The 15,267-nt window shown below is 41.1% G+C and overlaps 2 protein-coding genes across 27 annotated transcripts in view; one reads left to right on the forward strand and one right to left on the reverse strand.

The window, feature by feature from the left end:
* The window catches only part of P2RY14 (purinergic receptor P2Y14), a 78,083-nt gene extending 71,461 nt beyond the window's left edge, over positions 1-6,622 (forward strand). For 8 of the 10 annotated variants that reach the window (XM_045503263.1, XM_045503267.1, XM_045503264.1 and 5 more), the window contains 2 exons: positions 1,166-1,289; positions 4,817-6,622. In XM_045503263.1, coding sequence (XP_045359219.1) covers positions 4,840-5,862 — 1,023 coding nt within the window. In that variant the 5' untranslated portion in view covers positions 1,166-1,289; positions 4,817-4,839 and the 3' untranslated portion in view covers positions 5,863-6,622. Of the gene's footprint in view, positions 1-1,165; positions 1,290-4,625; positions 4,724-4,816 lie in introns of those variants that run through there. The other 2 variants (XM_045503269.1, XM_045503270.1) reach the window with 2 other exon arrangements.
* MED12L (mediator complex subunit 12L) overlaps positions 1-15,267 on the reverse strand; it is a 336,555-nt gene that overhangs the window by 204,520 nt on the left and 116,768 nt on the right. The window lies entirely within an intron of this gene.

Raw genomic sequence — 15,267 nt, forward strand, 5'->3', positions numbered from 1 at the left:
ATAGCTATTTAAATTTCCAGGAGACTACATAGGATCAGATTATTTGTGATGAAATCTGTAAGAGATAAACTCGAAGAAGATCTTAGGTTTCAGGGTTACCTAAAATCAACTTTTTTCCTATCTAGAGTCCCAATTACAGCCAAGAAAACCAAATTTTTAACCCTCCTCACCAAACATTTACTAAATGTCTCCTACGTACAGGGCTCTCCAAAGTGTCTGCTCCTCAAAGAGTAATCACTGTCCTAGCAGCATCAGCATCACACCCAATCTCAGACCTACGGAATCGGAGCCTTCACTTTAGCATGATCTCCAAATGACATGCACGTACACTTGAGTTTGAGAGGTACTTGTTTAGAGAAATCAGGACGGTGGTAACACAGACCAAGGAGGAACCAAATCTAACCACCATGCTGCCAAACTTATTCTCGGCCTATTGGACAACACGGCTTTCAGGTGTTATATCTGCAAAGTCCACACATCAGTCTCATTAGACCAGTAGCTATTCAACCAGGGCATACTGGGCCTCCCAGGACACTGGCAATGTCTGGAGACATTTTTGTTGTGACCTTGGGGGGGGGGGGGGGGGGACAGTGTCACTGGCATCTGGTAAATAGAAACCAGGGAAGGCACTAAACACCCTACAATGCAGAAGACAATACTTCACGACAGATAATTATCTGGCCAAAGTATCAGTAGTGCAAAGGTGAAAGAAAAAGACGGACGGAAGGAAGGAAGGAAGGAAGGAAGGAGGGAGGGAGGGAGGGAGGGAGGGAAGGGAAGGGAAGGGAAGGGAAGGGAAGGGAAGGGAGGGAACAAAGAAAATACTGCCTTGATATCCCAGCTAAAATAATCAATTATTACCTTCAGGAATCTGATGAACTGATTTGAGCATCTGTGTCCATGGGCGGGGGAAGCGGGGGGTAACCAGTAACTAAGAACACTGTCTATCCAACACTCTCAAGAGTAAGTTTTCCCCAAAAGTTCATACCAATATTCGTCAACACTGACAACCAAGACCTATACAGCACAAGAAATACACATGTTGTAATATTTCGTAATTACCCAAGCTGAATTTTAAAAAGTACATTGCTACCATACGTACTTCTCTAATAAAAACACTTTGGTATTCACTCGATTAATTCTCCATTTTTCTCTCACCACACAGGATCATTAGGGAAGGAACACCTTGGCCACTTCAAGATGACAAGCACACACTGGACTACACTGCTTCATTGACAGGAAGCCCCCTATTCTACCAGCGCCCCCACCACGCCAAAAAAAGTTTTAAGGTAACTGAAAAAATTCTCTAGTATTATCCACAAGTTGTTAATTTCACACAAATTATGAATAATTCCTCTTCTCCAGAAAAAGAAGAATTACGGCACATAATTAGGAGGGTGGTCCGTATGTAAGAGAGATATGGGTCGAGGTGTATAGGTACACAATAGAGGAGTAATGAACCTCAGGCCGATTAAGCATGTTTTTATTAAGGTGCATGTTTCTGGAGTGAGCATTGCTTTGTATGGCCTGTATCGACTAAATTCCGCCCAAAGAGAGAGCCCAAAGGTTAAATGTAATTCTCTGCACTTTGAAAATACTTAAAGTACCACAATCCTCAGACCCTACATTGCACTAAGGAACAAGGGCACTCACTTTAAATTAGAATGAATTTGTGGCACTTGACATTCTAGCTGTGCAGAAAAATGGAGAAAAAGCAATTCATGTGCTATTATTACACATTAATAGCTATCTTTTGGTCTCATAAATCCCATTCCTCCATGTTCTTTAATTATGTTACCAAAGACCCAAGTGATGATATAAACTAAAACATTTCATTCCATTTCATGGTCCTTTACCTGGATTTGTGAGCCAAGGAAGAGACTTACCTACGAGAAGCTAAAGACATACTCTTAAGCGTCCCTTTTTGAAAAGTTCTACCACATATAGAAATCTTTCTTCAACGTAGTCTCAAGAATTTAGGGAGCAGTGCTTACATTCTTGACGCTTTCAGTACAGAAATTCGAGATAAAAGTCAAGAGTAACTCCAGCCAGGCGCAAGGCTGGCTGCACCTCCACAAACTGGCTCACTAGAGCACCCACTTCTTGGCTAGTCGCCATCCTTTCCCCCCTTTGTTCTTCCTTTGCATACCTCTCATCTTTAACAGGCTGCGACAAGCTGCTTAGAAATAGTGAACCTTCCAAGAGCCTGGGACAGGAAAGGAAGAGTAGGTGGGCTACACCAAGACATTCTTTGTTTTCTTTTTGATTCACTTGGTTCTTATTTTTGCATCATTGTATAAAATCAGCATCTATATATGGCTATTTCCTCCATTTGTGAAATGATTTGAAGTTTCAGTAGGTCCCATCATCAACACACTAAATCATCTCTACGCTAAAGAGGAGGAGAGGAGATTGGACAGATGTTAAAAGGTCAAATTGATACAGGTCCCTGTTATGATCTTGTCCTGTTTTCATCCAACACATATTCCTATCCTTTGGGCTCAGCATGTAATTGTCCTCACTTCCTGTAGATGCCTCAGATAGCTCTATTTTCACACATCTTTCAATCTATCACTGTACAGAAGCCTGGCTGAGACCAAAACCAGTAAAACATTCAGCTGGAGAACACAATGCCCTAAGAAAAACACTGCTGCTAAAGAAAAATATTTAAGAGCTTAGATTATCTCGGGTTTACTTTCGGCTCATTACTCATGTGGAGTGTCCCTTTGTCTCTACTGTGTCTAACTAGTAACAATGCAGGCAACAGTGATAGTGTTTTCCCCCAGCCATCACATGTCAAATCTTTCCATCCTAAAACAAAGACTCTTACCTGTGATTCCTTCAAAACAGGCCAGAATAGGAAGAAGGTGTCTGCAGGGAAAGACCCAAGCAAGCCTTAAATATTCACTCACTTTCAGAAGGCTTCCTTGCTCTAGAAGTCTATCTGGGTCAGTCATACTCTTCCATTAACCTCGAAGTGACGAGGGGTGCAGGGAGACAATAATGTACAACACAAGGGCATAATATGCTCAGATTCTCAACACATTCAGGATTCTAAGAACACAGTTCTGGACCCATGGCATCAGGCTATCAGGAGACAAGACAAACTATTTAGTAGACAAACTCCTTGCCACAGTGGACATTTAAAAATAGAAAATGTGGCCCCTTTGCTTACCATCTAAAATTCAAAACAGGCTACAGAAGACTGACGGGAAGCATAGGACTACAAACTATTATGATCAGAGCCAAGGGTGGCATGCATGAAGTAAGAGCACACAGAAGCAAGGTGTTCTTGTGTGAGAAGTAGTACACAAAGTTTGCATATACGACTGTTTTATTTGGAATGTGACTGAATTTCATATTCCACATTTCCAAATTTGACTTTCTCATACTTCCTTAATTTTACTGACAACACTCTTCACTGTGTTTGAAACACTGTACTTGGCTCCAGGAATACAAAGATGAACAAGATACATTCTCTGATCTCAAGGGACCCATCATCCTCCACAATCATTCTTTCCCACGATCCCTGACTACCTGTACATTTCTTAAGAGTAGGGATTCATGTCTTCAATTCCCAGATTGCATGTTCTTTTATTTCACAAGTACTTTATCTAATGTCCTAAATATAATGCTAGGAACACAATGGTAAAAAAAATAACACGATCTCCCTATGAAGGGGCTTACCGTAACAGAAGAAAGAAAGAAACAGATGGAGAAATCAGTGTTGAGATGGGAGAAAGGCACAGAGCTAGGAGCACACATACAAAAGGAGTATAACCCACTCTGACCAAAGCATAGGAAGACAACGTTTTCTAAAGAAAGTGACATCCAAGCCTAGCTGCAGGGATGAAGAGAAGTTAACATGCCAAGAAGGTAGCAAAAAGGTTTTCCACAGAAATGAAAGGTTGTGCAAAGGTCCAAGGTCAAAGAAATCATGGAACTCATGGCTGAGAGTGGAGGAAGCCAAGGTGAGACCAAGAAGGGACTTCAGTCAGTCAGCATTAAAGAGTTAGGACTTTATCCTGAGGCCAAAGAATGATCACAGAACAGTTTCCAGCAGGATGTTGATACATATGTAGAATGGACTCGGCATTTTTTTTTTTTTGGAATTTTTGGTCGCACAAAAATTTGGAGTTCAAGCCCCATGTTGGGTTCCATGCAGGGAGGGGAGGGGTGGGGAGGGGAGGGGAGGGAATAAATGTAACAGATTCTCTGTCTTTACAGTTTTGTTACATTAATTTTTTTAATGTTTATTTACTTTTAAGACAGAAGGAGAGAGACAGAGACAGAGACAGAGACAGAACGCAAGTGGGGGAGGAGCAAAGAGAGAGGGAGGCAATGAATCCAAAGCAGGCTCCAGGCTCTGAGCCATCAGCACAGAGCCCGATGCGGGGCTCGAAAAGATCATGACCTGGGCCAAAGCTGGATGCTTATCCTACTGAACCACCCAGGCGCCTCAGTTTTGTTACTTTTTGAGCCTTTATTTAAATGAGTACTTTCTCGAACTTTGGAGTTTTAAAAGGAACTTTTAACCATTTTCGGGGAACGTTGATCCCATTACCTACAGTTCTCAGACTGTCCTGCTTCTCCCATTTTTCTTTCCTGTCATCTGTATACTCTAGTCTTCCCTTTCTAAAAGGAAAGTAGAGAAGAAGGGAAGGAGGGAACGAGGAAGGTGTGTCTGATGCAGAGCTAACACTTAATTTCAAGAACACAACAGGTTTGACTATATCCGCTGGCCTTTATTATTTGGCAAATTATTTATTAGATGCTGTAAGTCCCTTCTGAGTGACTACTTCGCATTGCTTTCCAGGCCTCCCCTGCAGAAGTTACAGAATGATAAATTCCACCACCACACAACCTCCGAACGAGGCCTGCTCCCAGAACACCCTCATAACTCAGAGTATCATTCCCGTGCTATACTTAGTGGTCTTTGTCGCGGGGATCCTGCTCAATGGTGTCTCTGCATGGATATTCTTTTACGTGTCCAGCTCCAAGAGTTTCATCGTCTATCTCAAGAACATTGTTGTGGCTGACTTTCTGATGAGCCTGACTTTTCCCTTCAAGATTCTTGGGGATTCGGGCCTGGGACCCTGGCAGATAAACGTGTTTGTGTGCAGGGTCTCAGCTGTGCTGTTCTACGTCAACATGTATGTCAGCATCGTGTTCTTTGGGCTCATCAGCTTTGACAGGTATTATAAAATTGTAAAGCCTCTTTTGACTTCTTTCATCCATTCAGTAAATTACAGCAAACTTCTGTCAGTCACGGTGTGGGTGCTCATGCTCCTTCTGGCTGTCCCCAACATTATCCTGACCAACCAGAAAGCGAGGAACGGGAAGGTTATGCGTATAAAATGTGTAGAGCTTAAAAACGAACTGGGACTTAAGTGGCACAAGGCATCAAACTACATCTTTGTGGGCATCTTCTGGATTGTGTTTCTTTTGTTGGTCATTTTCTACACTGCTATCACGAGGAAAATCTTTAAGTCCCACCTGAAATCCAGAAGGAATTCCATTTCGGTCAAGAAGAAATCTAGCCGCAATATATTCAGCATCATGTTCGTATTTTTTGTCTGTTTTGTGCCTTACCACATTGCCAGAATCCCCTACACGCAGAGCCAGACAGAAGCTCATTACAGCTGCCGGTCAAAAGAAATTTTGCTCTACGTAAAAGAATTCACTCTAGTACTGTCAGCTGCAAATGTATGCCTAGACCCTATTATTTATTTCTTTCTATGCCAGCCATTTAGAGAAATTTTATGTAAGAAACTGCACATCCCATTAAAAGCTCAGTCTGACTCAGACACTTCTAAAACCAAAAGAGGAAATACAATGCATGAAAGCACAGACACTCTGTGAATTCCCACCTCCTTTCAAAAAGAATCCATGTACACATTTTGCAATCTTCAGTTACATATGAATACAAAAGAAACATGTCCATGCAACTAAGTATCATCTCTATGCATTACTATTCAATTTAGTATAATAATAAAAACAAAATATAAGTTCCCCTGCTTTTGTAACAGCAAAGAAAAAAGTAATACATGCAGTGTTCAATTTTATTCCATCAAAACAGAAGTTTTCAATGTATAATCACTCGTCTCGTCAGTTAATGTAGAAGTTTAAATAGCATAAAGAAAATAGGAAGCAATCAAGACAATTCACTGGGGCGTGTTCCTTCTCTGAATACAAGAATTTAACCTATGTGTTTTTTTTTCACCAGGGTTACTAAAGACCAACCTAAAAGCAGGCAGAGTTTGATAAAGAACTGGAGACCTGTTTGGAGTGAAAAAGTCAAATTTTCTCTGATTTCACTTAGGAAATTCCCTACTGATTTATCTCCTAGCATTTCAAAGGGAAGTTGATATAAATTCTGTTCTTTGCAGTAAAAACAAAATGTAACACTTTGATAACATTTTGAAGATGATAATAAGATACATTCTGAATGTTTTGTATCAAGACTTATTAAGCTACGTCTTGAGCATGCATTTCTGGTGTTAAAATATTTTTAAGTGGACTCTATTGAAGGAAACTGGCTATTGGTATATGTTGCCAGCAACTTTCCCTATCGAATGCTATGGAGGAAAAAAAAAAAAATGATGACCAGGACAAAGACACAGACACAGACACACACACACACACACACACACACACACACACACACACACACAGCATGTACATACACACATACATCTAGGGACAGGGGAAACAGTTTTCTTTGAAAGCAACCAGACTTGAAAAAAAGGAAAATCTAAAATTTGCAATTTTGAGTGAGAAATTACACATAAAATGAAAATTTGTGACATTTTCTGAAAAGGAGATGGATTTCAAGTATGTAGATAAGGGATATGGTTGCTGGCTTGTGAGTTACCAAAACTAAATTCTTTCTTTGCTCTTAACTGCCTAGAAGACATCCAGGCCATCTTCCAAATGTTATTCTCAAACATTTTTGTAAGCCATGTATATATACTTTTTGGCTTTACTGTATATGTACTAATAAAAATATTTTCAATAGTATCAGGATTTTTTCCTTAAAACTCAAGGTATGAAAAACAATGCCAAATTATTTCACAGTCAAGACATGGGGGGTTTCTTTAATATGCTCAAATACACATGAAGAAAGGAAAACAGGGGCACCTGGGTGGCTCAGTCGTTTAAGCGTCTGACTTTGGCTCAGGTCACGATCTCACGGTTCATAAGTTCGAGCCCCGCGTCGGGCTCTGTGATGACAGCTCGGAGCCTGGAGCCTGCTTCAGATCTGTGCCTGCCTGCCTGCCTCTCTCTCTCTCTCTCTCTCTCTCTCTTTCTCTCTCTCTCTCTCCTCTCAAAAATAAACAAATATTAAAAAAATAAAAGTTAAAAAAAAAACTACAAAGACAGTTACATAGAGAATTAAAACTTTTATTTGCCACTTTTTCAAAATTAGTATTTCATATGCTCTGGGACCTCCTCAGATTTTAGGAAAAACTCAGAAAGTACCTCTTAAATTCTTCAAGAACTAGGAAGGTTTTCACTCTCTGTGTCCACCTTCCATCCTCATAAAAACTCCCTGCTCCTAACTCTGGGTCAAATATCCTCTAAAGAGAACAAAATCACCAACCTATGATAAATACGCTTGGAAAAGTTAAACCCGCTATATATGTTTGGCTAACTACATCTGCAAAGAAACTGGCTGTGTTTATTCTTCACAACTTCCAAAAGCCGGGACAAACTAGTAAACACTGGTGGTTTTACCATGCCCCCCACTGGGCCACCGGAGAAAATGAAAGCAAAGAAGAAACTGAGGAGCACCAAGTAATTAATGCCTTTGTAACCACTGTGCTAAAGTAGATGGGCAATGTGGAAAATCGAGCTTTTTCAGGAAACAATGTGCAAGCCAGGTAAGGAAACAGTAAAGCCACCATTGATTTAACAGTTACTGTTTATCAGGTCCAGAATTACAATAAAAAAGATGGTAGAGCAAGGTCAACAGTGGATGAACACAGACACTTCCCTGAGATTACCAGTACTTTTTTTTTTTTTTTTTTAATTATGCTACGGAACAATTTGTTTCTTTTCTGTAGCTAGCTTATAATAGTGTTTAAGATACGTATTCATCACAGAGAAGGTGAAAACAACATTTAACCATATTGTAGAAGCAGTGCTCTGAAAAGGTTAAACTATTTTAAAAAGCGGCATTATGGGAAAGGAAAGCCACACTTTGTTAAAGTGGTTCTTTTGCGGGGATGTCCTGTCAGGAAATGGTGATGCTCGTGTCACTAGCATCTTGCAGAGAATTGATGAGCAAAAGGTAGTAAGAGCTGTGACCGCTGACGGCGGTGCTGCACCAGTTCTCTCCCCACCCCCACCCACACACCTCACAGTGTGGTTTACCCAAAAGGAAATCTCATGTCACTCTAGGGAGATGATCTGCTATGAATGATAGTATCTTTGGTATTTTCTGTATTAACAAAAATCCTTTTTTTCTTCTTCTTCTTGTCCAGAGTCAAAGGAGACAGGTAGCAGCACTAGGAATAAGGACAGAATGGAGAACTAATGGCACATACTTTCCTGTCATCCTCAAGCAGGAACAGAAATTAGCGTAAGAGTGTTTTCTAAAATTTCTGAGTTAATCTTCTAGGTGAAGCCAACTCAGAATTTTTTCATTTGCAGGTGACATAAAAATACAACTAAAATTGGACTTCTGCAATAAAAAGAGATTCACTGGCTGACAGACTAAATGTCCCAAAGTTGCGGGTATGGTTTTATTTAAGGGCTGATGGGGGGCCTCTGCTGATGTCACCAAGGCTGGGTTTATACCATCCTTCCAGCCACTTTCCATGGTGTTAGTCTCAACTCATAGGAAGCTGTGGGCTCTTCTGTGTGTGTGTGGTAGCAAAATAAAAGAAGCACTGCTAGACTATCTCTTCAGAGCCAGTCCTCCAGAGAATTTCCACAAACATCTAGTACTTGCTCTCAGGGGGTCATACGGGCTCATGTTCCACCCCAACCTGGAGACAGTGGGGTCAGACACACATGCTGGTTATCAGTCATGGTCTGAGCCTCCCATCAGGGGCAGAGCGGGCACTGTGACAGCACATGAGCAAGAACTGGAGAAAGTGACTTTCTCGAAGGAAAAGTCTCACTTTCACCGCCAGGAAAACAGAGTCTGGAGGCTGAGGAGATAACTAGCAGGTGAGCACCACTGGGGGCAGGCAGACTCTTGTAAACAAGCATTCCAGGACACATGCATCTCAGTGAGCACCTTTCATGGGTCATCTTAGGTGCTCGTGCTCTCTTTGTGTCTTGGTTCTTATCACGAAGGTTTCTTTTATGTTTAAAAAAATACTTCATGCAGCTGTGTCAATTATGCATCACAACGGAACCGCAGTTTGGTTAAAATGTGAGAAATCCTCTCGGCGCGAGATTTTTAGTCAAAGTTAAGAGCCACTTTTGAACACCTTTCTATTAGATTTCAGCGGTAGCATATTCGATCCACAGGTGTGTTTTCTTTTTAATTGCTCCCCTAACAATGAAAACTTTTGTGACTTTGTATCTCTTCAAAACACGGGGAAACAATCCGCGGGAGCTAAGAGCCTGTTACAAGCCTTTCTTGGGGACACACAAGCTCTCAGCTCTCAACTCACTATCATCCACAGCTTTCTCCAAGTGCTACTTTTTCTGAAAACCGAGTGTATGTTGCCTTCTCTTCCACCACAGGCACCTGAGTTTATAAGCTGCCCTGGGTCCCCTAAGCACTTGAGGCCTTGCTCTACAGAAAGACCTGGAAAATGTTCCCCGTTGCCCAGGTGCACTCCAAAGAAGTTTCAGAGTTGACAGGAAATATAGGAAGCCATGCCACTTCTATCTCCCACCTCCAGTAGAAACTGGAGTGTAAGCGTGAAAAGCAGTATTACAGAAATGGGCCCGTCTCAACAACAATGAAATATATGAAAAGTATTTTCGTTGACAAAGTTCACGAGACTACTTGCTACCTCTTGAAGGTGCTCCTTGTCTAAGTCTGACTTCTCTCAGGGTCGAAATGAAGATCTCCTCATGACCCATCCTAACCCACTTCCCAAACATTACCCCCCTGCTTGGGGGACCCGAAACGCGAGACTCTGGACCCAGGGCCATCTTGTTCCACCTCCACCTCCAGATGTCACCAGCTCTAACCCATGTATCAGGGGAAGCACAGAATTATACACCTTCCTCCTTCTCTCCCAGATCCCAGGTCACTGGAGAACTGCTAAACCTCCACCCAAAGTGCCTGGTAAAGTCCTAAGGGCTTACTGTCCCAATATTCCATCTTCTGACATAAAAGGATATCAAAACATGGCTCTCATCATCCCCAGACAACACTCCACACTACTTAACATAATTTGACAATCCCTGTTCTAAACTAAAAGCTTCTCTGCATTTAACTAGTAGCTTTTTTCAAGCTATTAATTATTTACATTCTACTTTTTTTAACATTTATTTTTGACAGAGAGAGAGAGAGAGAGAGAGAGAGAGAGAGAGAGAGAGAACCGGCATAAGTGAGGGAGGGGCAGAGAGAAAGAAGAGACACAGGATCCAAAGCAGGCTCTGTGCTGACAGCAGTGAGCCTGATGTGGGATTCAAACTCAAGACCTGAGATGAAGCTGGATGCTTAACCAACTGACCCACCCATGTGCCTCTACATTCTACTTTTTATACCACAGCTTTCTGAAGGACCACTAACTCTGACATTTACTAATTAAAATGAGAAGTTAATCTTCATTTTGTTTTGAATGAAAGGCCAATTTCAACTCCATATTAAATTCACCTTCTAGTTTAAAAACCAATCCCACTATTAATAAAAAAACAAAAGACAGAAAACTTGCAATGCCATGGCCAAATGTATCTTATCTGGTTGATACTATGAAAGTAATTAGATGAATAAAATAGAAAATGCTATTTTTTAATAGGAAAACCAGGACTTCCACCAACATTATTCAAAATAAGGGCTCCTTAAGTGTTGATAAAATTACATTCAGAGTGCCCTGGTTACTGCACAGCAAAAGAAACCATCAACAAAACCAATGGCAATCTACTGAATGTAAGAAAATATTTGCAAACAATATATCCAAAAAGGGATTTGTATCCAAAATAAAGAATTTATAAAATCCAACACCAGAAAACACGACTAAAAAATGGACTGAATACCCATTTTTCCAAAGAAGACGTACGATGGCCAACAGACATGTGAAAAAGATGCTCAACACCACTGCTCATTAAAAGAATGCAAATCAAAAGAACAACGAAGGGGGGCGGAGGAGGGACACTTGGGTGGCTCAGTCAGTTATGTGTCTGGCTTCAGTTCAGGTCATGATCTCACAGTTCATGAGTTCGAGCCCTGCGTCGGGCTTTGTGTTGACAGCTCAGAGCCTGGAGCCTGCTTTGGATTCTGTGACTCTCTCTCTCTGTGCCCCTCCCCTGCTCATGCTCTGTCTACGTCTCTCAAAAGATAAAATTTTTTTTAATTAAAAAAAAAAAAAAAGAACAATGAAGGGACACCTTGGTGGCACAGTTGGTTAAGCATTCAACTCCTGATTTCAGTTCAGGTCACGATCTCAGAGTTGTGGGAATGAGCCACCACATTGGGTTCCATGTTGACAGTGCAGAGCCTGCTTGGGATTCTCTCCCTCCTCCTCTCTCTGCTCCTCTCCTGCTTGCACTCTCTCTCTCAAAATAAACTTTTTTTAAAAAGAGAAGAAAATGACAAGTGTTGGCAAAGATGTGGCGAAAAAGGAATCCTCATGCACTGTTGGTGGGAACATAAATTGGTGCAGCCACTGTGAAAACAGTACAAGTTTCCTTTAAAAAACTAGAAACAGAAATGCCATATGATCCAGCAATACCACTACTGAGAACTTACTCAAAGAAGATGAAAACTAATTTGAAAGGGCATATACACCCTATATTTATTGCAGCATCATTTACGTTAGCCAATATATGAAAGCAACCAAAGCATACATCCACAGATGAATGGATAAAGATGACATGGTGTATATATACAATGGAGTATTACTTAGCCATAAAAAGGAATGATATTTTGCCATTTGCAACAACATGTATAGACCTAGGGAGTATTAAGCTAAGTGAAGTCAGACAAGACGACAAATAACATATGATTTCACTTATATTTGCAACCCAAAAAACAAATGAGCACACAAACAAAAGCAAAAGCAGAATGTTCTGGTGATGACTGATGAAGCACTGAAGAATATCTAACATCTAAAAGAGAAGGAGTAAAATAAAGAGCAATCTATACTTCATCAAATAATGAGGTAGCAGTAAAAACATAGTAAGCCAACACTCAAACTCGCCTTTCTACTTTCTACCTACATCAAAGCAGACCCTCTCCTCAGACTTCCCTAGCCAGAGCTGAAACCACAGTCTGTTCCCCTCCCAGCCCTACACCACAGCCCCACACCATACTTCTGCAATGGTTCCAAGCTCCCATCCCTTCCCATCCATCTCACTGCAGCTCCTCATTGCTTCTCACTCAAAATGACCACAATCAGCCCCTACTTGGTTTTTTGCCTTCTGCTTTCTCACCTAACCCTATGGAATCCAAAGCCCTCAGACTTACTGAGCGTATTTACTGAGCTCTCCACTGTTAATGAAGCACCCAAGATCAACCACAGTGATCCAAGATTTGGTCTCAGCCTTTTCCTAACGTGGATCCTCCTCAGGTTCTCCAAGCACCCAGACTGCCCGAGAGTCAGCTAACACACCGGCCTACATCTCAGTCATCTGTACCACCCCCATGCCTGACACCACATCCTCACTCCTCAGAAGCATCTCTTTACCTCACCTCAGGACTGTACTGCCTGGATTCCTATGGGTTCTAACAGCACCACTGCAGGATCTCTGCATATTCCATATCACCCTCTCTACTCTGTAACCTCTCTACTCTGTAACCTTCTAAACAAATACTCTCTAGCATGGGAGCTAAGGGGGAAGCATGCAGTCAGTAAATGTTTGTTGGAGGGTCTCCTGGGTGGCTCAGTTGGTTAAGCGTTCGACTTCGGCTTAGGTCATGATCTCACAGCTCCTGAGTTCGAGCCCCACGTCGGGCTCTGTACTGACAGCTTAGAGCCTGGACCCAGCTTCGGATTCCATGTCTCTCTCCCTTTCTGCTCCTGCCCTGCTCATGCTCTCTGTCTCCCAAAAATAAACATTAAACAAGTTTTTAATAAAAATATTAACATAAATAAATATTTGTTGGAATTTTCCTTAAGTACTTGATCAAAAAGCACAGACTCGCATGGCAAGGGATAGGGAGAATTTCTCCAGGAGAACCTTCTCTTGGAAAGTAACAACAGAGTTTGTAAAATGTATTCTGAGCTTTGAAAACATTACTCACAACTTCTTAAGAAATGGACCATAACCACTTAAGGGGGGAAAAAATGAACTTCAGTGACTAAAAAGAAACAAGATAACCTTTAAAAGTTCTTTCTTAGGGATTTCCCCTTATTAATTATTTCACATCCATGAATCAAATCTCCCAGTTAGACCTCACAAGTGAAACATAAAACGGACTGTAAGCTGACCCACTAACACTGTATAGTCAATAAAAAGGGAGAAAAACAAAACGACAGGCAAGGGGAATGAGTATACTCAGCTACTTTTTTTTTTTTTTTTTTTAGATTTTTTAAGAGCTGATTTAATACCATGTTAAGAATCATGTACATTTTTTTCTTCTATATTAATCCATATGTTGTTCTATGAACACTCAGATCCTTTCACATTTTTTTCTATGTAAAATCCTATTTTGCATTTTTTTTATTTTATTATTTTTTAAAATTTACATACAAATTAGTTAGCATATAGTGCAACAATGATTTCAGGAGTAGATTCCTTGATTCTCCTTACCCATTTAGCCCATCCCCCCTCCCACAACCCCTCCAGTAACCTTCAGTTTGTTCTCCATATCTATGAGTCTCTTCTGTTTTGTCCCCCTCCCTGTTTTTATATTATTTTTGTTTCCCTTCCCTTATGTTCATCTGTTTTGTCTCTTAAAGTCCTCATATGGGTGAAGTCATATGATTTTTCTGACTAATTTCACTTAGCATAATACCCTCCAGTTCCATCCACATAGTTGCAAATGGCAAGACTTCATTCTTTTTGATTGCTGAGTAATACTCCATTGTGTGTGTGTGTATACACACAATTGTGTGTGTGTGTGTACACACACACACACACATACCAAATCTTTTTTCTCCATTCATCCATCAATGGACATTTGGGCTCTTTCCATACTTTGACTATTGTTGATAGTGCTGCTATAAACATGTGGGTGCATGTGTCCCTTTGAAACGGCACACCTGTATCCCTTGGATAAATGCCTAGTAGTGAAATTGCTGGGCATAGGGTAGTTCTATTTTTAGTTTTTTGAGGAACCTCCATACTGTTTTTCCAGAGTGGCTGCACCAGCTTATATTCCCATCAGCTACTCTTATAATTGAGTTCACATTCCTCAAACACTGTCGCTTTTAAAACATTTCCAGCTTTTACTATTTCATTCAAGAGGGAAAATAGAGTTTAAGTAATACAGAAACAGCCACATGTTAGAAGCTCTGTATTCTATGTCTCGGTTTTAAAAGTACTCTTATCGGGGCACCTGAGCACCTGGGGAGCTCAGTCAGTTAAGTGTCTTACTCTTGATTTCGGCTCAGGTCATGTTAGCTTTTTAAGATCCCTGTTTGGGATCCCCTCCCTCCTTACCTCCTCTCCTCTCTCTCTCTCTCTCTCCTTCTCTCTCTCTCTCTCTCTCTCACTCACTCCCCCTCCTCTGCTCATGCACACATTTGTGCTCTCTCTCAAAATAAATAAATACACATTTTAAAAATAAAGTACTCTTGTCTAATCACATTCATCGCTCTCAGACTGGAAGCTGCCAGTCTCAGTGAGAGTCAGGGGGAAAAAAGTCTGAACTTTTTTGGGAAAAATGTCCCCTTTGGGAAAGGGAACTATGTACTTTTAAAAAATTTAAAAATGCAACCCTAAAGCACAGTGGCTCCAGAGAGAAGGTAGACAGGGAGCCCCACACCTTGAAGGAGAAATATCTTGATCACCAGCATTTCTTAATTGAGGAACAGCCCCTTGCCCAAAGTTCAAAAAAATACTTCGGGATGCAAACTACTTCGAGTTAAGAACATCCTCAGTTGCAAACTCTGAAGTTCAGCAGCACCTGAATTCAAAAAGTTGGGAACACTGAGGGGGGCAGAGGGGCAGGGGGCAGCTGGAAGGACCTGC

Source organism: Leopardus geoffroyi, chromosome C2 (assembly GCF_018350155.1).
Source record: "Leopardus geoffroyi isolate Oge1 chromosome C2, O.geoffroyi_Oge1_pat1.0, whole genome shotgun sequence".
NCBI classification, from domain to species: Eukaryota; Metazoa; Chordata; class Mammalia; order Carnivora; family Felidae; genus Leopardus; species Leopardus geoffroyi.